This window comes from Cyprinus carpio, chromosome A7, assembly GCF_018340385.1.
Source record: "Cyprinus carpio isolate SPL01 chromosome A7, ASM1834038v1, whole genome shotgun sequence".
NCBI lineage: Eukaryota > Metazoa > Chordata > Actinopteri > Cypriniformes > Cyprinidae > Cyprinus > Cyprinus carpio.
The window spans coordinates 46,164,113-46,187,326 of NC_056578.1; the positions used below are offsets into that span (position 1 = coordinate 46,164,113).

Below are 23,214 nucleotides of genomic sequence, written 5' to 3' on the forward strand. Positions count from 1 at the left end.
AATAATAATAATAATAATAATAATAATAATAATAATAAGATTCAAATAAATAAAAAAAGAAAGATAAAAACAACCAAAAGTAAACAGTAAAAAAAGAAAAAGATTAAAATAAAGTGACTCAAAAAAATTTGTAAATGTGTTTACAACTTTCAATAACGTCAAATAGGTTTATTTAGGAGGACAATGATATTTAACTCACCCGTCACAGTGAGAGAAACAGCAGAGCTTGATTGTGATGATTTTGGTATTTTATCTCTCTTTCCTCTACACCAGAACTGACCCTGATCAGACTCAGTAGCTCCTCTGATAGTGAGAGTGTCTGTGTTTACAGTGTAACGCTCAGACGTCTGTGATATTACAGTGTCTCTGCCTTTATACCACTCATATCTCCAGTCACTGTGATCAGAGATTATCTCACACTTCAGATTGACTCTCTCTCCAGTGAATACAGGACTGTCTGGAGTCACAGTCAGTGTAGATGTTGGTAAATCTGTGAAGAAAGACAAAAATATGAAGTGAATCAAACAGCTCTTCAGTGGAAAAATTACTTTGTAAATGTGTTGTAAAACTATATAGTTTATCCATTAATTAATGTAATTTCATAATGCTGGTGTTTTATGTATGTATAGTGATAAGTTTTCTGATCTCAGTTTATTTGAGGAGGCTGTGTCTCCGTCATGAAGCATCTCAGGATTCTCAATAACAGTCTCTGTGTGTGTTGTTTCAAGAGAGCGACCATCTGTCTGTGCTATTATTTTCTTTCTTTCTTTTTTTTAATTCATGTATAATCAAAATCATTTATCATTTAATTATTACATTTTAAACAATTATTAATTTTTATTATTTTACTCAACGCTCTACACTGCGAGTAAATCACTCACATATCAGGGGCGTCTACATGTTTTTTTCTAATTCAGATGAGGAGTAGGTTTATCTCATTAAATGAAAGCAAGCTGTCAGCCCTGGGAAGTCGTGGCCTAATGGTTAGAGAGTCGGACTCCCAATCGAAGGGTTGTGAGTTCGAGTCTCGGGCCGGCAGGAATTGTGGGTGGGGGGAGTGCATGTACAGTTCTCTCTCCACCTTCAATACCATGACTTAGGTGCCCTTGAGCAAGGCATCGAACCCCCAACTGCTCCCCCGGGCGCCGCAGCATAAAAATGGCTGCCCACTGCTCCGGGTGTGTGTTCACAGTGTGTGTGTGTGTTCACTGCTCTGTGTGTGTGCACTTCGGATGGGTTAAATGCAGAGCACGAATTCTGAGTATGGGTCACCATACTTGGCTGAATGTCACGTCACTTTCACTTTCACTTTTCTCTAGTTACTTATTTTATTAATAGCCTACTTATTTTAGTTAAGTGCTTAAATTGCAAATATGCATTTATTCAATTATTTTATTAAGTGCATTTGTATTTTGTTGTTTTTGTTCATACTGTAGTTTTGTAATAAAAGCGTATCAACCAGGTTCCAGAAATAATCACTGAGGGTGCTTCTGAAATTAGTGAGGGTGCAAAAATTCTTAGATTTTACTCAGTGCAGTGCAGTGTGTGAGTTGGAGGCTAAATATAAGTTTAGGACGGATACATTTTCACTCGCTGATTTCTGACCGAGTGCTTCAGAGTTTCACTCTCCGTCTAGTGATCTGTGCTATTTTTAGTTCATCTCAATGGATGCGCAGTGCACCTGTGTTTGTGTATTTGGCGTACGTAAACTCTAGTGTGAAGGCACACGACTCACCGTCGCTTTCTCTCACAGAAGCAAAGTGAGAGAGAGAGAGTGAGCGAGAGATTCTTACATAACATGCAGAACTGATGCGCTACAATTAAACAATGTTCTTTGTTGTATTTTCCTGTCAAAATAAGGAAGTTCCTTTGGAATTCTTCAGCTTTTGAGAACTGCTGAGTTTTCCGGTAGTGGGTGGAACTAATGCACAAATGACAATCTCATTGGCTGGCGCTCACTTATCATCATCATCATCCCTGTTTTGATTTCAGCAAAACGATTTGAGCTAACGCACACAACCTGATTAACATTCATGAATCCAGCAGCTCGTTAATCCTTGGTGCGTTTTATATTGATCTTATTAGTAGAATTCGTATAATAATAATAATAATAATAATAACAACAATTATTATTATTATTACTATTATTATTCTCTTATCAGTATTATTGTTAGGTTTTTTCTTTTTTTTTTTTTTTTTTTTTTTACAGGAACACTGAATGACCAAAAAAGGCACCAGTCCTAAAATCACTAGTCCTAAATTCAGTTAAATTACTAATTTGCATTCATACATGGTTACCAAGTTTTAATTCTAATTTTTAAACTTCTATTATTTAATAATACTTGATTATCATATTATAATGCTTGACTGACTGATGTTAAGAGTGTACTTTTAGATATTTAAAAAGCTGTGCCATTTTACAAACATCTATAAATACAGTTTCCATAGGAGTAAAGTGTAGTGTGTACATTTTGTTGAATTAATTAATTTAACCAATGTTTAAATCATTCACTGCTTAAACAAATAAAAACAATATTATAACACAACAATTGCATAAACACAGTGAATAACTGTACAATGCAAAGGTGTATGCATGTGCGTTACAAAGCATAAACTTTTATTCAGATTTCAGAATGCACATTTTGAGGTTTGTAATATATATATATTAATAATTATTTGGGCAATCTGAAGTTTGTTACTAATGAATATGAACATAACTTTTTAACCTTCATCCTCTCCTTGGGTCCCAAAATGCTGGTTTAACAAAGCTTGTAAAAACAGTGGATTTTGTGGGTGTAAAATAAAAAAAAAAAAAAAAATTAAAAAAAAGTATTTAATACTTCCCTTCAGGTCAGTTTGACTCATCATAGGAAGTGATATATATATATATATATATATATATATATATATATATATATATATATATATATATATATATATATAATTCTTTATTTTTTTACACAAAACTCAGAACACACACACACACACACACGTTGGGTTTCCATGTATTAGATGTAATGTTTTTTTATACATTACAATCCGTACTTTCTATCCTTACTGTACCCCTACCCCTAAACCTACACCTTTCACAAAACCTTCCGCTATTTTAGATTTTCATAAATCATTCTGCATGATTTATAAGCTCTTTTCATTATGGAGACCAAAAAAATGGTACCACAAGGTGAAACTTTACTTGTATTACTATACTTGTGGGACATTTGGAATACCAGGATGGACACACACACACAAACACACACACACACGCACACACACATCTGAATACATAAACAGCAAATTCAAGTTTTCAAACTGGAGTTTGTTCCCATATTCCTGTTTATTTGCTCTATATACTGTAGACCTTTATACATGCCTCTAGTGACGATGAGCATAAAATGCAATTGAAATAGCACTGATTTTTTTTAATTTTTTTTTGTAAAACAATGTAAAATAATATGCTTATTTTGAATTAAATCTTAGAGTTAAATTAAAATAATAATAATTGCATAAATTTAATGATAATATTTTATGAAAATGGAATGATTTCTTGACCAAAAATATAAGATTTTTAGGCTTCAGGTCATTTTGGCCCTCAAGGAGAGTATTTATTATTCTTGAAGAAGGAGAGGATGAGGGTTTTAATAAGCAAGGTAAATTCATAACTAAACAAATAACCATCTACGTGCGTACAACATTTGTGTTGTTTTCTATGTAATTTTTTACAAATAAAAACTGTCATTAGGTATTTTTTTCTCCTAAAAATCATACAATTTCCAATTAATTCAACAGAATCTTTGGAAACAGTTGGGAATAGCACTTTGGCGATGTGATGGCTTTACTTTTTATAACGTCATGAGCTATTTGGTTCTCTGTTATAAATCAGGGGTTGCAGCACGTATATGTGATTTATATCCTGGAAAGTATGTGTACATCTCCCAATGAACACTCACCTGATACAGTCAGTGTAACAACAGAATTGATATCTGATCTCGTTGCTTCACAGCTGTATTTACTATCATCAGACAGAGATGTGATGGTGTAGACTCTCTCAGTGATGTCTGGGATGACTGAAGCATCTTTAAACCAGTTGTATGTCCACTGAATGTTTCCTCCTCCCTGTATGTCACATGTGAGAGTGACTGTCTCTCCTCTGAACACACGCTGATCTGGAGTCACCTTCACTTCAGCTTTTACTGATAAACATAGAAGAAAATACTTACTGAAAAAGCATCATAGCATCATGACCACTGTTATGAACTCACAACATCATTAGGTGAAAAACACTGCATTACATTTCATATCCGGTTTACTTGTTGTTTGTGTTGACTGCATCAGAAATGTAAAATGCAATTATTGGTAAAGACATTTATAATTAGTCTATATATATGCTATTTTGTATTCACATATCAAACAATAGCAACTTGCATCATGCGTTCATGATGTCTAGACTGGACTATTGTAATGCTCTGCTAGTTGTCTGTGACTGTCCTGCATCTTCAGTAAACAAGCTACAATTAGTCTGAAATGCTGCGGCTAGAAGTCTTACCAGGTCAAGAAATTATGATCATATGGGCTATGGATCATACATGGGCTACCTGTTAAGCTCTGTATCAGTTACAAACTATTGGTACGTACTTATAAGGCCCTTAATTGTTTTAGCTCCTGTGTACTTAACCAGTCCTCTATCATGCTACAATCAGTGGCGCAGTGGCCGAGCACGCAGGGCGCACGATAACCTCCCCGTGCTGTGTTGATGTGTCGAGATATTGTCAAAAGCATCAAGTATTGGCAATATTAAGAGGATTTGACATTTCCAATTAATGTAGGACTGTTACATTCTTCTTATTAGGCCTATTATCATTATTATTAGGTTATTTTTATTATTAAATAATTTATTTGCCCCGCAATAATTTCATAGCCCATCACCGCATAACTGACGCACTGTGAGGATAATAAAAGATTAGGCTATTAGCTTACTCCTCATTGAAAATGGTTTTAAAAAGGTCTTTTAAAATAGGTTTATTGATTTATACACTGAATTATAGGCCTATAATTAAAATGATTAACACTGCAGTCATCAATGAAAATCAAGAGCAGCTTTATATCAAGCACCGACTTTCAAAAACAACCTGTTTGACGCAAAATACATTTCCGGTTTTTTATTTTATTTTATTTTTTTCACTATGTACGGGCCACAAGAGAAATACTGAGGGAATAATTAAAGTTATATGTTATTATCAGCATATGTTGAAGTAGATTTGTCTCTTGTCGTCTCTGAGAGAATGTGCGCCGTTAATGCTTTAATACTTTCACTTTGTATAACTGACTGAGGTTAAGACGTTGACCTGCATAACTCAAAGTTAGCATGTTGCTTAATATCAGCCTTCATGGCTTTAAATAGACAAATTTCCAATATTTAACCCTCAACCAAAGTGAATTGCTTTAGTCCTCTTAACAGACGTGGCTGGCACAGAAGTGTGTAAAAAATGTTGAACTACAAATATTGATTTAATGATCATTAAACAGATGTGAATCTGAAGACTCACCTGATACAGTCAGTGTAACAGCAGCGCTGGTGTCTGATCTCTCTCCTCTACAGCTGTATACACCACTATCAGACACATCAGCTGTGAAACTAAACTCTGCTTCTGTTGTTCTGTGTATATCGTGAGGGTCTCCATCTTTAAACAAGCTGTATATCAACTGAATATTTTCTCCTCCCTGTATGTCACATCTGAGAGTGACTGGATTTGCATTCACTACAGATGTCACTGATAAACATAGAAATAAATATTTAAATAATAATAATAATCACATATTAAACAGTTGCAGTTTGTCTAATATTTATAATATATTATAAGTAAACTTTCAGTATTATTATAGTTAAGTTGTCTTATGGTAATTTGAAATTTTCTACTACATCCAGAAAGTGTTACAGTCAAATTTATTATCATTGATCGATTGATTGATTGATTGATTGATCGTCTGGTCAGTCTATGTTTCTGAAGCTGTGTGATTTCAACCTGCATGAAGGTTTTTGCTTTAGTTTGTGAATATTCAGCTGTTGACCTGTTGATCAGCGCTAGTGAAGACTCACCAGTAAGTATTTCATAATGTTTTACAAAAAAAAAAAAAAAAAAAATATTTTAAAAGAGATCTACTGCCATTCAGACTTTTCTCAGACTGATGAGAAGCAGCTCACAGCAGGTTTAAATCTTTTTGTTTGGTCTGTATTTGCAGCTGTTAAACAGTTCCTGTTCTGACCGGTAGATGGGACTGTTTTCATGGGACTGCAATTTTTTTTTTTTTTACATCACAAGAAACAAAAAAAGTAATTTCATGAACTATGATATTTTGAGATGAATGTCTGACCGAACTTACACCTGCATGACTGCATGAATTAATGAATAAATTAAAGAATACATCTGACTGTAACTCTTTCAGGATGTAGTAGAAAGTGAATGAATGAATGTTGAACTACAGAAGCAGTGGTGTTTTAGTAGCTTGAGGACCTATCATTCTGTGTGAAGATGTATAACAGTAAAATATGAACATAACACATCAGTAAAGACACACAATGTTGTATCCTGATGTATCCATGTAGACAAATATTACAACACAATTCTCAATGGTTCAATGAAGTAAATCAGATTAGTTGCAGGCCTGCACAGTACTTTCAGATGTTTCAGAATGATTTGTTTCACCTTCAGTGAGTCCAGAGTAGACGAGGGACATCAGCACTACAAGCAGAAGAAACACAGATATAAAGCATTTCCATGGATTCAATGCAATTTACACACTGAAACACACACACAATAACATCCCAGGACTGCAAGAATCAATTCAGTGATGGATTCACTGCTGCCCAGACAATAAAGAAACAGTTTGAACCATTACAGTTCAGAAGTGTTTGTTTCTTAAGATCTGTATTATGTAGTTTTGCTCCTCTATTTGCATTTTCTTATATTTGCTTTTCTGTTAGCATAACTATTCATGTTCCATATAAATTTTGTAGAATATATAAAAAATACATTGAATCTTGCACTTTTCATGCTACTATTATACCACTATTATTTTTTATAATAAAAATCCACTCCTTGTGTTAAGCCTTAAGTGGTTCCCAACCTTTTTCCTTGGGGCCCCCCCATGTACATATTTAACAATCCATGAACCCCCCCCCATATATATATATATATATATATATATATATATATATATATATATATATATATATATATATAAGGGGGTAAAAACGGTTCACAAAATTCACGGTTCGGTTCGATACACTTGTGTCACGGTACGGTTCGGTACGTTTTTGATACAGCAAAAACAAAGAAATGCCAGAGAATTTTCCTTGATTTCTTTTTTTTTTTTATATATATATATATATTAAAACTAACATAATAAAGTGTGATATTTTTTACTTTGAGTAATTCTGGAGCTATTATTGTTTCTTCTTATGAGCATATAAAACAAAACAGCTTCTTGGAAAAAATGAAATATTGTAGTAGTTATAAACCAAGGTTTATTTTATTTCAGATTAACATTTGAGGGCAGCAATTGTATTCATAATGTCAAAATAAAACCGACGTAATGTTACTTGAAGGCATTATAGCCTACTATTCCTGCCAAACTTTCATGGTTGCAGTTAGTGTTACTACGGTAAATCCATGGTGAACGTTGCAGATCTGGACACTGGATAGTTCATTCGCGGCACAATGTTTCTTCCTGGTTTCCACGCGCTGTTTGATCCGTTAATAACGGAGAAATGTGAATGTTTCTTTCTAGATCTCGCAGCGATGTTATTACTTCTGTGGCAAATTCAAATGCTTTCTTTACTGGATCTCTTATTAGCGCTGTGTAGTAACATAGTCGCATGATCACGATCGGCTCGCGCTGCACTGGTCCAAACTGATAAACGGTTCGTCAACCACAGAATAACGAGCAGTTTCGTTCCGCTTGCATTATGTTTGCCATTTGATGTTGGGCACTGTTGTGGTCGCGCCGGCGTCTCTTACATTATGAGCGCGCTTGCCACACGCAACGCGCCTACATTTGAAATAACGAAATTGTAACTGAAATCGGCATTGTTAGCATATGATTTTTTAAAAACTTAAAAAAAAAAACTTTAAAAAATATAAAATTATTAGTAGAACATTTTATGCATCTTTATTCACCTCAAAGCATATCCGCTCCCGCGCCCCCCCTGTGAACTCTGGCGCCCCCCTGAGGGGGGCGCGGACCCCAGGTTGGGAACCAATGTGTTAAGGCACTCGCGTACACAAGTTACAAGCAAATATTCACATTAATATGATTAACATTTAACACCACTGATTCTTCACTGGAACAAAACACGCAGCCTCACTTCCTGTTTGACTTTGACAACATTGATTTAATTGTGACTTTAAAGTGGCTGCAAAAAGAATTTAGACACTTAAGGTGTTTTCACAGAAAGTATATTTTAAATGAAATCAATCCCAGTTAAAGCAGTGGTTTTTGACGTGGGCCGCAGCCCCCAAGTGGGTCACGACAGTATTGCAGTATTATAATTAATAAAAATGATGATTTTGTTAATATATGTAAAAATGTCTAAGTCATAATTCAATATATAATTAAACATAACATTGTAATACAACAAAACATAAATATGAAACTATTACTGTATTCACTATTCAAGCTAATGATTTGTGTTAAGAATAACCCACCAATTTATTTACCACTTTTGCTGCATAAAGTAACTGTAGGCTTAACAGATAAAATTAAATGGTTATCAAAAGGGTCACTGAAAATACAAATACAGATGTTTCATTTACAAGTAAGAATAAGACTTAAAGGGGTCATAACCTTTGTTTTTTATTATTATTATTATTATTATTATTATTATTATTATTATTATTAGGTACTGTTCTCGGAGGTCCACTTATAATGTTATCAGGATTTTAACATCAAAAAACATCATAGTTAAGCATTAATTGGCTATTGTCTGTCCTGTTTTGTCCCCGTCATTGGAACGCTCTGTTTGAATAGACATGGTGGATTATCGACTCAGAAATAAATACCCACTGCTATGATTGGCTAACAGTTTGACAGCTACAGCCTTCACAGATGGACGCTGCTGAGATTTAAGTTAAAAATGTATAAATACTCAGTTCATATCAAATGATCTGTAATAAAAGACAAAGCAATAGTGAGCACATAATAAAAACAGTTACTCACACTTGTGTGGTGGAACATTACTGTCAAGTCCAATGTAGTTGTGTAGTTGGAGGTATGAACAAAATACAGTTTCACAGTATGACTAATTTAATTTCTAATTATATATTTCACAATATATTTATTCATACATGTAGTTATTCTGAAAATTGACAAAAGGGATTTATATAATAAATAAACTCAAATACTTTTGAAATGAAAAGTAGGCTACTTCACCTTGTTTTTCTTATTTTTTTAATTTGGTAAATTATTTATTTAGTAAAAACACACCCAACTTTTAGATTAACTGTATGCCCCCAACTGTCTGATATTAAATGCAACTTGTATGTGCAAGTAAACTTTAAATAATGTGTTTCTGAATTATTTTTAAATCTCATGTTATCATTTTAATTCAATCAATTTATAATATGCTTTTGAAATATTGTATTCTCAATAAATTACATTTACTTCCTTTTCATTTTGTGGGATATTATTAATACTTTATATTGTTTTAATTTGTGCCCGGGTACAGTTTTGCCATTTCTTCTTATTATGATGTGTTTTTAAGGGGCTTGTTTTACTTTTTTTTTTTTAAAGGAACTTGTGATCAACTTGAAGGTGCACTAAGCAAATTTCGCCAAATGATGTTGACAATTTAGCTCCGTTTCACATGGAAGACGAACTCAGTGTCTGATCCCAGGCCTTCGCCGCTCCTTTCTCCACCGCTGGAAAGCTGCTCCAATATTTACACAGGTTCTACCTCTTGCCTGATCGTGACCCTTATTTTTTAATGTTTTGTTCCTCAATAAAGAAAAAATATAACTGAAATTATCTTTTTTCATTATTATCTCTCACTATCTATAGCTGATCTGCTGATATCTGTCCTGTGCACTCACACTGAGTGCTCTCTTCTCTCTATCATCACTAGACACGCCCCTTACTGCTGATTGGCAGCAGGTGTGTTTTGCAATTCAATCCGACACTGTGGTCAAACGCATTTTTCAGATATTGCTTAGTGCACCTTTAAGTGAGTGACAGCTTTTTAATGATAAAGGGAGTGCACTTTAGCCTTGTTCAGAATGTCAGTCCAAATCTGAATTTAGCTGATATCCCATTGGAATCTGTTCGAAATGATTGGCTGTCCACATGTGTCTCAAAACTCAAAGAGGTGTGTAGGCCAACAGTATACTGTAATTTTCCGCTTAACTTGCACATCGCAAAAGCACAACCTTGTTTCTGCGCAGATGTTCAGCATGTTTTCAACAAACAATGTCTGATGTGTTTATGTAGCATGAGAACGTGAAAAAGCTACGCAAAATCTGATTTGAGTGGTCAGACTGAAACAGATTTCCAGAAGTGCAATTTGAATAGGATTTCAAACCACATATGAGCGTAGCTTGTAAAAATTGGATTTCATGTGATTTTCTGCTGTTCACACATACTAAATGTGATCGGATTCCAATCGGTGATATGATGATTGTTGATATTCACAAAAATCGGATTTGGACTGAGTTTATTGTGTGCTAAGAAAGGCTATTGTGTGCTTAATAGGCTTTTACATACATTCAAAATTGAATTGAACAGTCATGTTTTTCATGCTATAGGGCCTACACTGCAAGGTTTCAAGAATGACATCCACATATAAATGCTGGATCCACTCACTGAATTAAAATGGATGGGACAAAAACATGTTATGTCAAACTAAATGTGCATTAAGGCTAGAGCACCTCACTAATTTCAGAAGTACCCTCAGTGTTTTGATTCTGGGCTTGCCTATAAATACCAAAGAATGTATTATGAATAACAAAATGATTATAAAAAACAAACTGATTAATATGTAGTTTTAAATTATTAACTTAGTTGTACATTAACTCATTTAAATTATTAACACGAAGACAAGAATAAGTTAGGTATAGCTTACTATATATTATTCGTTCACAAGACAGAACTCTCTGAATGTCTAACCTCAGAGAAAAGAGTATACACACACTTTTGAGATTTATATAGACTGATCCTCATGTTTTGTGTCATGATTTTATTCGCATTGATTTCTCATATGATTTTCTTGTATAGGCGCACTCTCATAAATAAAGGTAAGAAAGCTTCTACTTGGGTGGTACCTTTTCAAAAGGTACACTTTTGTACATTTTAGGTACTAATATTGTAGACTTTAGGTACTAATATGTACCTTTAAAGGCAAAATATGTAAGCTTTCGCCACTAGAGGTCACATTTTCAGGAGAGTGAAACAATAGATGTCGTTTTCACCATCCAGAAATGTATGGAATACACAAATCATGTTCAGGTAATTCTTTTTTTTTATTACCTGTACCTTCCACAGTTATTCAGACAATGAATAAAATCACAAAAATCACCTGGAGCTTTACAGAGAAAGCGAGCAAAGAACATTTACATTGTCAAAGAACATTATGACTTACTTCAGCACGCGAGGTTAAGCACTCTCAAAAAACTCCCCTTATAATCAGTGAAGGTGTACAATGTTTGATGAATGAATCTCCTACTTGCATCATGCGTAAATCTGCTCTTTGCTGTTTATGATAACAGTATCTTATATTGTGCCTTTAATGTACACTGTAAAATTTTATTAGTTGGCTTAAAGTGTAAAGAGAAATAGGATTAGTATGTTGTACTGACAAATGCTTAGTAAAATTCGCTTACACGAGTGTTCAAGTAGGCTACTGTATAATTTTGATTTACTCTTGACTATAGTATAGCTACTGAGAATCACTGACTCCCAGAGTGCATTGCAGCATGAACAAATTATGAAATTGCTGTTTTTTTTTCATTTGCCAATTTTATTTGCTGTCTTGTGTCAGTAGAATAAAAAAAAATATAGAATATAATAACATTTTTATTTTTTACCATACATACATACATACATATTTATATTTATATTGTTACCATTGTTGTGTTTTGCAAGCTGAATGTTGAAGTCTGTGTGTGACTCAAGAATGGTCAGTTGCGAGATATTGTCACAAATATTGAAGGATTATATCAACAATTAAAAAATTCACAAGGTGTTTATGACAAATGTTAGCAATAAAATTGTAAAATAATTAATCAACATGAAAAATAGACTAGTTAATAGTTAAGATAAAAGGTAGGTCACATTTTAAAAGCAACCTATTTATTACTTCCCTTCCCTTGAAAGCAAACAACTGATTTCATGTTGCATTGCTGCATCAGGAAGATAATTACAATGATATAAATCAGGGGTCACCAACTGGGGGACTCTGGTCTGAATCTGGACCATGAAGCCTTCTGACATTATGAAATAAATAAATACTAGATTCTATTTTCTAACAAAATCAAATGTATATCAAGCACATCAAGGTCAGCTCGGTAGAGCCGTTTGGGTCCTACGGCACCACAGGTTGCTACTACAGTTAACTGTTGCTACGTACAGACTTGCAGTCGTGCATGCGGTCAAGTACTATAGAAATACAAAGACGGTTCAATCCTATATGTATGAATGGGAGAAAATGCAACGCACAATATGGTGGAATAGTCCCACCTTCTGAATTAAAGAGACAATTGCTGAAGTCATTGTATAACTGCAGCGGCCGTTAGAAGCTGAAAATTTAATTTCAAATATTTGTCAAATTTAAAATAAAAATCCACATTCGAATGCAAACATGTTGCATTCGAATTTTAGTCCACTGAACCCACTATGTGGTGCCGCTACATTGTTCATTCAAAATATTGAGGAAACAGAGAACATCAATGCGGAGATGTTGTTGTTTACATCAAAACTGAAACCAGGCTGTTCACACAGAACGCATATTTATCGCATTTTCTAGAGGGACATCTATCACCTAAGAAAAAAATAAAAATCACTCGGGTCTCACACAAGTGAGTTGCACGTTTAGAAAGCCATGTAAAATTAATGTAAGGTCAACTTTTAAAAAAACATGTCTCGAGACTTTATGGCGGTTTTTCCCCATCCCACTGCATCTCGTGTTTTTAAATGAAGAAAGTTCTCTTTGTGATCGCTTTTTGGTCCTTTGTATTAAACTATAAATTCATACATGATTCTGCTTTGTTTCTAATTGTTTAATCAACTTAACTAATTATACATGACTTACAAACATTATAACATGTTAAACATTATGCACTTTTTTTTCAAAAATAGGCATTTTATTTCATTGCTTAGAAATGTGCATTAGTAGTATTTTGCTCGATGCACCCTCTTGTGGCCTGAGAAGAGAAGCCAAAAGCCCCCCCAGCTGAAATTATGCCTTTTAAATTTGAATATAATTTGAATATTGATAATATTTAAGTACAAAATTCTAATTTATTTTTTTTAGCCATTTTGACAGCCCTAATGAGAGCTGCACGTGTCAAACTAGCTGCTGGCTGCTTTGTTTACTGCTCTTACGGGGAAAACCACAATATTTCTGCTGTTCCTAGCAGAGAATGAACGTGCATTTTCAATAAGCCTGTCTGCTGTTTCTGTTCAGAACCATGCGAAAAATGACGTTTTTACGCCACAAACACGCAGCTGTAGATGTGAACTGGTGGATTGACAAGAAGCTAATGCAATTATAAAAATGCAACAAGAATGCAACTATAGAAAGATAACTGCAGAATTGGAGGAAATGAGTAAAAGCCTAGAATTGACCTGCCTCAAAAACTTTGGTTTCACTTTATTTTACAGTCCTGTTACTCATGTACATACTATGTTCTTATTTTATTAATTACAATAACTAGGTAAAAACTACCCTGAACCTACCCCTAAACCTAACCCTACCCCATGTAGTTACCTTATATTACCAGTACTTTCTTAGGTACTGTAGGTACACTGTAAGTGTCTTGTTTGTGGACTTCAGCTCTGCTTTCAACATCATCCCCGACACTCTTCAAAATAAACTCACACAGCTCTCTGTACCCACCTCCATCTGTCAGTGGATCACCAGCTTCCTGACAGATGGGCAGCAGCTAGTGAGGCTGGGAAAATACACATCCAACGCCCGCACCATCAGCACCGGAACTCCTTAGGGCTGCTTTCTCTCCCCACTGCTATTCTCCTGCACTCCTGCACCTCTAAAGACCCCTCTGTCAAGCTCCTGAAGTTTGCAGACAACACCAGTCATCGGTCTCATTCAGGACAGAGTCTGTTTACAGATAATCGGTTGAGCAGCTGGCTGTCTGATGCAGTCACAACAACCTGGAGCTGAACACACTCAAAACAGTGTAGATGATCATGGACTTCAGGAGAAACCCCCCTGCTCTCCCCCCACACATCATGAACAGCACTGTGGCTGCAGTGGAGTCATTCAGGTTCCTGGGAACCACCATCTCTCAGGACCTGAAGTGGGACATTCACATTGACTCCATTGTAAAAAAGGCCCAGCAGAGGTTGTACTTCCTTCATCAGCTGAAAAAGATGAACTTGCCACAGGTGCAGATGACACGGTTTTACTCGGCTATTATTGAGTTGGTTCTGTGCTCTTCTATAACTGTCTGGTTTGGGTCAGCCAGCAAATCAGATTTAAGAAGACTGCAAGGGACTGTTAGGGCAGCAGAAAGGATCATTGGTGTGCACCTGCCCAGTCTTCAGGACTTGCACACCTCCAGAGTGAAGAAACGAGCAGGTAACATCATCAAAGACCCCTCTCACCCCGGACACAACCGTTTTGCACTTCTCCCCTCAGGCAGACGCTACAGATCTCTGTGCACTAGAACATCTAGGCATAAAAACAGTTTCCCCCATGCCATCTCCAGCTTAAACAGCTAACATATGAATCATTAACTGTGTTCTGTAATTCTTTTCCGAAAACCATTCTACATCTTTAATTATTGCCTTTCTCAAGTATTATGTCAATACATATGCATATCTCTTAATTTATACAGATCTATACAGAGTAAAAATGCACAAATCTGTACATAAATCAATCCACTGTTCCAGATTCATACACATTATTTATTGCTAAGTCTTACTAATGTTATTTTATTTTGCAATTTTTTTCTGTTCTCATGTCAGATGTGTATGTATGCATGTACAGTACAGGTCAAAAGTTTGGAAACATTACAATTTTTAATGTTTTTGAAAGAAATCTCTTCTGCTCATCAAGCCTGCATTTATTTGATCAAAAATACAGAAAAAAAAAACAGTAATATAGTGAAATTACAACTTAAGTTGTATTACAACTTAAAATAATAGTTTTCTATTTGAATATACTTAAAAAAAAATTAATAAATTATTCCTGTGATGCAAAGCTGAATTTTCAGCATCATTACTCCAGCCTTCAGTATCACATGTAAAATCCAGTCTATCACATGATCATTTAGAAATCATTCTAATATTCTGATTTATTATGAGTGTTGGAAACAGTTCTGCTGTCTAATATATTTGATGAATAAAAGGTTAAAAAGAACTGCATTTATTCAAAATAAAAAAAATTCTAATATACATTCTAATATATTTTCTTTACTATCACTTTTTATCAATTTAACACATCCTTGCTTTCCTAATTAATGTTGTTCTATTGCTTTGACGCAATCTTTTTTGTTTAAAGCGCTATATAAATAAAGATGACTTGACTTGCTGAATAAAAGTATTGATTTTATTTTATTTAAAAAAAAAAAAATTTGAGATTAATATAATATTTTTTGAGATTAATATAAATATATTACAAAATTTATATTTTAAAAACATAGCTTTTTTTTTTTTTTTTTTATTCATCAAAGTATCCTAAAAAAGTATCACATGCTCTGAAAAAATATTAAGCAGCAGAACTGTTTCCAACTTTGATAATGAATCATCATATTAGAATGATTTCTAAAGGATCATATGATAATGATCCTAAAAATTCTGCTTTGCATCACAGAAATAAATGATATATAAAGTATGATAAATTTAAAAACAATTATTTTAAATTGTAATATAAAATCACAATATTACATTTTATTTTCCTGTATTTTGATCAAATAAATTCAGGCTTGTTTTTGAAAGAAGTTTCTTCTGCTCATTAAAAATAGTAATGTTTCCAAACTTTTGACCTGTACTGTATGTATGTACCAGGAGCACCTTAAACAACAACAACAACAACAACAACAACAACAAATTCCTTGTGTGTTTGTGCACACCTGGTGAATAAAGCTAATTCTGATCTGATTCTGATGTACACTGTAAGTACAAGTACTGTAAAACAAAGTTCAACCAAAACATTTTTTTCCTTGACAAAATGGCACTCAAACCAATCAATGAATCTTAAATTTAATCAACTAAATATTGCAGATTACTAGTGAATAGTACAGATTACTAGATTTTTACAATTAAAGTGAAAGTGAAAGTGAAAGTGAAAAGTGAAAGTGACGTGACATTCAGCCAAGTATGGTGACCCATACTCAGAATTAGTGCTCTGCATTTAACCCATCCGAAGTGCACACACACAGAGCAGTGAACACACACACACACTGTGAACACACACCCGGAGCAGTGGGCAGCCATTTTATGCTGCGGCGCCCGGGGAGCAGTTGGGGGTTCGATGCCTTGCTCAAGGGCACCTAAGTCGTGGTATTGAAGGTGGAGAGAGAACTGTACATGCACTCCCCCCACCCACAATTCCTGCCGGCCCGAGACTCGAACTCACAACCCTTCGATTGGGAGTCCGACTCTCTAACCATTAGGCCACGACTCCCCTGGTTAAGACATTAAGTTAAGACATTAAGTTAAGACATTAAGTAACGTTATAAAGTATTCAATCAAACATACTGTGTTTGAAAGTAAAACTAATTATTTCGTAATTAAAAAAATAAAAGATAAAATAAGTCTTCTTTAGGCTCAAAAATAAAGAAATTGATAAAATTATTTGCAGTGCATGTAAATCTTTGAAAATCTTTATTTTTCTTTGTGCATTTCAAACACTTTTCATCACAAAACAACAGATATTGCTCTATTTTCATCTGTCATTTTTTTTTTTTTTTTTTTTTTTTTTGCGGGTCTAAATCTTTTGCTTGTTGAAAAGTTTTTCTTGTAAGTCAAGCTATACAGGTCCTTCTCAAAATTAGCATATTGTGAAAAAGTTCATTATTTTCCATAATGTAATGATAAAAATTAAACTTTCATATATTTTAGATTCATTGCACACCAACTGAAATATTTCAGGTCTTTTATTGTTTTAATACTGATGATTTTGGCATACAGCTCATGAAAACCCAAAATTCCTATCTCAATTAGCATATCATGAAAAGGTTCTCTAAACGAGCTATTAACCTAATCATCTGAATCAACTAATTAACTCTAAACACCTGCAAAAGATTCCTGAGGCTTTTAAAAACTCCCAGCCTGGTTCATTACTCAAAACCGCAATCATGGGTAAGACTGCCAACCTGACTGCTGTCCAGAAGGCCATCATTGACACCCTCAAGCGAGAGGGTAAGACACAGAAAGAAATTTCTGAACGAATAGGCTGTTCCCAGAGTGCTGTATCAAGGCACCTCAGTGGGAAGTCTGTGGGAAGGAAAAAGTGTGGCAAAAAACGCTGCACAACGAGAAGAGGTGACCGGACCCTGAGGAAGATTGTGGAGAAGGACCGATTCCAGACCTTGGGGGACCTGCGGAAGCAGTGGACTGAGTCTGGAGTAGAAACATCCAGAGCCACCGTGCACGGGCGTGTGCTTTTGAACCAGAAACAGCGGCAGAAGCGCCTGACCTGGGCTACAGAGAAGCAGCACTGGACTGTTGCTCAGTGGTCCAAAGTACTTTTTTTCGGATGAAAGCTAATTTTGCATGTCATTCGGAAATCAAGGTGCCAGAGTCTGGAGGAAGACTGGGGAGAAGGAAATGCCAAAATGCCTGAAGTCCAGTGTCAAGTACCCACAGTCAGTGATGGTCTGGGGTGCCATGTCAGCTGCTGGTGTTGGTCCACTGTGTTTTATCAAGGGCAGGGTCAATGCAGCTAGCTATCAGGAGATTTTGGAGCACTTCATGCTTCCATCTGCTGAAAAGCTTTATGGGAGATGAAGATTTCGTTTTTTTCAGCACGACCTGGCACCTGCTCACAGTGCCAAAACCACTGGTAAATGGTTTACTGACCATGGTATTACTGTGCTCAATTGGCCTGCCAACTCTCCTGACCTGAACCCCATAGAGAATCTGTGGGATATTGTGAAGAGAAAGTTGAGAGACGCAAGACCCAACACTCTGGATGAGCTTAAGGCCGCTATCGAAGCATCCTGGGCCTCCATAACACCTCAGCAGTGCCACAGGCTGATTGCCTCCATGCCACGCCGCATTGAAGCAGTCATTTCTGCAAAAGGATTCCCGACCAAGTATTGAGTGCATAACTGAACATAATTATTTGAAGGTTGACTTTTTTTGTATTAAAAACACTTTTCTTTTATTGGTCGGATGAAATATGCTAATTTTTTGAGATAGGAATTTTTGGTTTTCATGAGCTGTATGCCAAAATCATCAGTATTAAAACAATAAAAGACCTGAAATATTTCAGTTGGTGTGCAATGAATCTAAAATATATGAAAGTTTAATTTTCATCATTACATTATAGAAAATAATGAACTTTTTCACAATATGCTAATTTTTTGAGAAGGACCTGTATCTCAGTGGGCGGTCTCTTCCCACCAGCATGAAAGGGACTAGTTGACCACACCCACTACACTTTCCCGCCTCTGCGGCCGCCAGCCTGACAAAAGAGTGAGGCGCGCGAGGTTGTAGCAATGGTGAGCAACAGGTTGTTTACTGGCTAAGATAACTAATTTAACATCTTAAACACAGGGACAAGTGAACTTAATTATTCTCTCTTCTTTTGCTCTCCCATCTAGGTACACAACATAAGCTAAGCCCGTCTGTTGTTGGTGACATCAGCATCTCGCAGCGGCACTTCCAGTGGCATCTCTAGCAGCCAGGGACTGCCGCTGGCCAATTACATAATTCAATGTAATACTCTTTGCTTTAAAAACTACATTTCAACAAAATAACATTATGTACCATAGCACAGGACTTTCACTTGTAAGCATTTGTCAAATTGTTAATAAAACTCTAATAGCATGGTAAAGTTAGTTTTAGGTTTGATATTCACTGTATATTCCCCTGTAGGCTGCTTTAGGGACCGTCTGCAAATTTACCTCACAGTACAAAACGAAGTCCAATAATTAATTCAAACTAATGTTTACAGGACTTTAGTAAATGCTTATTGGGCAAACTGACTGAATATATTTTGCCAATATCTCACATTAGACAATACTTCCAATATCTCCCTTACTGTCCGTACAGTACACAAATATTGTATTTTTTTCATTTAGTCGTTTTACTGTAATTACTGTGATTTAAGTGTCCAAAAAACTTTTTTGGGCCACTATATGGACAATTTTCAATAATTGGGGCACAGAGAATTAAATGTGATAGAGAAACTTGCATGTTTGGTCACTGTTCTCATACTCTCTGAACCTCTGATGGAGAGTCTATTAAAAGATGCAATATCATACCAAACTCATAATAACACAAATAAGTCTGATTCAATTTTCCTGCATAAAATAAGAAGAACGAGTGTCACATCAAAACCAAGCAAAAGCACATGTCCACAGGGCCTCCATCTTTCACAAGCAGCATAGATGAATACATGTTCTCTCAAACTCTGTATCTGATCCACACGTAACATATCACATTAATCTGAACGAGAAAGAAAACAATGAGCACTGAGACCCTCCTACACACAGCACAACCATTCTTTTATCTTCAGCTGAATACATTGTATTAAAAGCAGGGGGAAATATTGTGAAATACTTACAGAGTTTGAGATGCAGTGCACTGGACCCCATACTGACACATTAATAGTCTGTATTAACAGTGCTGTGTGCACTAAAACAGACACTTCCTGTGTTTAAACAGTCGTTTCACACTTCAAGAAGAAACGAGGGAGGAGGAGACAAAACTCTACACAGAAATACATGAAGAAATAGAAAGAAAAGAGATCCATTCTAAGATATTAGCTACTTTTTGGTGCATGCGAGTTCTGTTTCTCTACTTGAAAAAGACGGTTTCAAAGTTCTTCCAGTAATTGTTCTCGAACTGCGTTATTTTCTTTGTTCACAATGCCACAGCCACACACATTACAGACAGATCATAATAAAGTGGAATCACAATGTGACATCTAATGTAGGCCTGTTCATGTAAAACAGGCTCTCTTTGGGTTATTCTCTCTTCAACAATTGCAATTCAATAAACACATGACTTAAAGTGGGCACATATATACACTCAAACACCTTTTCCTTCCTCTAAAAGAAGTTCGGCACATGGCAGTGGTTACTTTTAGAAGTGAGAAGTGATGCTTCATTCAGGCCTTCCTGAACACAGACAGATGGAATTATAATCAGAGGAAGTCAATGAAAATTACATGCACGTTGCTGTGAATCTTCTACTCTTCTGATAGTATTTTAAGGTTTATGAAACTAAAGATGCAGAAAGAGCATAACACTCTTCCCCACTTTGTTTAAAACCACAGAGCAGAAACAGATCAGAAGTCAAACCACAACCATCAGCTCAACTCAACTCATTATTCAGGCCTCTTAAACTAAAGATGTTTTCTGTCATTCTCACTACAAGAAGCTTCTGAAGTTAGATAATTCACAAACGACAATGTGTCTTCAATGATGAGCTGGAATAGGCTTGTGCTACACATGCATATATAAGTGATGTGTATTGCTGTAACTCTTTAGATTTCATTAGGCCCACTATGGCTACTTTTAGAACCAACCCACGTGACTCTCTTCAACGTATCTGTACTACTAAACCACACCAACTGAGAGAAGCGCCTGCAAAACTCACTTTGATATTGAACACTGGAGAGACAAAACAAACAAACAAACAATACAGGTACAAAACCCAACCATGCCCCAGTTCAGTGTTATCAGTATTATAATGCATAGTAAACAAAGAGAAAGATGGAAAAATGGCTAAAACTGATAATAAAAAGAGTTACAATCATATTGCCCATATCACCCAAACTTTTCCTGCTGGGCCGATTGGTGAAAACCCACCACGTCCCCAAATATTAAAGGCAATTCAAAACACATTATAAATGTTAGAAATGTATTGCTAAAAGCATGTTACTAAGACTGTGAATTATGTAGTACTGAATTGTGGAGCTAAATCATTTTTTACCATTTTTGTGTTCAGGAGTTTTTGGGTGGGCCTGAAATCATGTCTCGATGATGCACTGGAGCCCCTGAGCATGGCCCCTCCACTAACACTATAGAGATGTGTTCGACTTGAAGCAGCACTGCGCAGACCGATTGGTGTTTGACATCTAAGTACCATGAGAGCTATAGAGTAGATGTTCTTTCTGCTTTTGAATCTCTTGCAGTACTTAGAATTCATTCAAATATCAGTCTTCGCAGTACCGCTTCAAGTCCAACACACCTAATAACCAGAGCGTGATGCAAAACGATGATGCAGAATGATGTGTGGGATTACACATTTAAGAATCTGTTTAAAATATGCTTATCCTATGTTCTGACATAGCATCGCATAAAAAACTAAGGTTATGTACATTGTGTATTACATTTTGAGGTAAAGATGACATTCTAAGAAGATCAAGTCAAGCAGCCCAGGTGTCTGCGACATTAACCTTAAGGGTCCCAAGTTAAAGGTTAATGCTAAACTCAAGGCACAGCTGTGCCTTTGTCTCTATGATAATCTGAAGGTATGGGCGATACTGTCCGGCTGATTGGATTAGCACCTATGCATTTGAATGACACTGTTATGCTGATGAGATCAGGGCTGGGGAAACTCCGGTAAAGGGCTGATTCTGTACTGCATTTGCATGCTTTGTTTAGATTGTCTCCACCTCTATGTATCCCTCCCCCTTGAAATGTATATAAATGTGATGTATCATTGCCTTAGTTAGACTTTTGATGACTGCGGCTCCACGCAGCGCGTTCTCAATAAAGAGTCCTGCTGAAGATACCCAAGAATCTCCTGGTCTTCGCTTCTGAGTTTCCAACACATGTCATTTGCTAAAATTATGTGACGTGTTTTCTGTCATCAAAAAGATGAGTTTTGCATTGTCAAAATAACAAAATTACACTTTTCACATTATCAAAATGACAAAATGCTGTGTTTTGTGTCATTTAGCAATTTATACTGTTTTCTTAATATTAATTTCAAGAAGGAAATGTCATTTATAAGGTTATTTATAAAGTGATTTATTCTGTTATCTTAATATTAACACTGACTCCTAAATGTAATTTAACAATTTTAAATGTAAGGTCACTATATAAATCACTAAGAACATTTCAGAGTTTTGTAAGTAAAGAATGCTATTTTTGAAGTTAACTTTTCCTTCTAGAAGTTAAAAGTCAATACATAGTCAAGAGAGTCTAGAAGTCAATACAAATTGTCTTCAGATACATTTAGTAAACTTACAAAGAATTTTAAACTCTCTGAAAAGCAACTGTCACTCACACTTAGTAATTTATATTGTTTTCTTAATATTCATTTTATAGAATACTTCAAAAATAGCCTTCTTGTCTAGGTCTCCATTTGATTCTTTAAAGGGATACTCCACACCAAAATGAAATTGTCATTAATCACTTACCCCCATGTCGTTCCAAACCCGTAAAATCTTTGGAACACAATTTAAGAAATTTTGGATGAAAAGCGGTAGGCTTGTGACTGTCCCATAGACTGCCAAGTAAATAGCAGTGTCAAGGTCCAGGAAAGTATGAAAGAAATCGTCAGAATACTCCATCTACCATCAGTGATTCAACCGGGACATTATGAATCGACAAGAATACTTTTTGTACACGAAGAAAACAAAAATAACAACTTTATTCAACAATTCCTCTCCTCTGTGTATCTCCAAATCAGCGTAGTGCCATTTTGACAAATCTGAGCTGTACGCAGGCGGTGTACATTCTTCTGTGTCAGCCGTGCTGTGCCGATGCACTGTTTGCTTTCAAAATAAAGCGTAAATACATGTAAAAAACATATCCTTGTGGCGTGGCTGATGCAGAAGAGTGTACGCCGCCTGCGTACAGCTCA

The 23,214-nt window shown here is 35.5% G+C and overlaps 1 protein-coding gene across 1 annotated transcript; it reads right to left on the reverse strand.

Moving 5' to 3' along the window:
• Positions 1 to 158: 158 nt before the first annotated feature.
• Positions 159 to 20,906, reverse strand: LOC122145821 (sialoadhesin-like). Its single transcript, XM_042761422.1, has 5 exons — positions 19,961 to 20,906; positions 6,702 to 6,737; positions 5,544 to 5,768; positions 3,948 to 4,190; positions 159 to 490 (listed from the first exon to the last, which is right to left on the reverse strand). The coding sequence occupies exons 1-5, from the start codon at positions 19,989 to 19,991 to the stop codon at positions 159 to 161; spliced, it is 867 nt and encodes a 288-aa protein (XP_042617356.1). The 5' UTR covers positions 19,992 to 20,906.
• Positions 20,907 to 23,214: the final 2,308 nt, after the last annotated feature.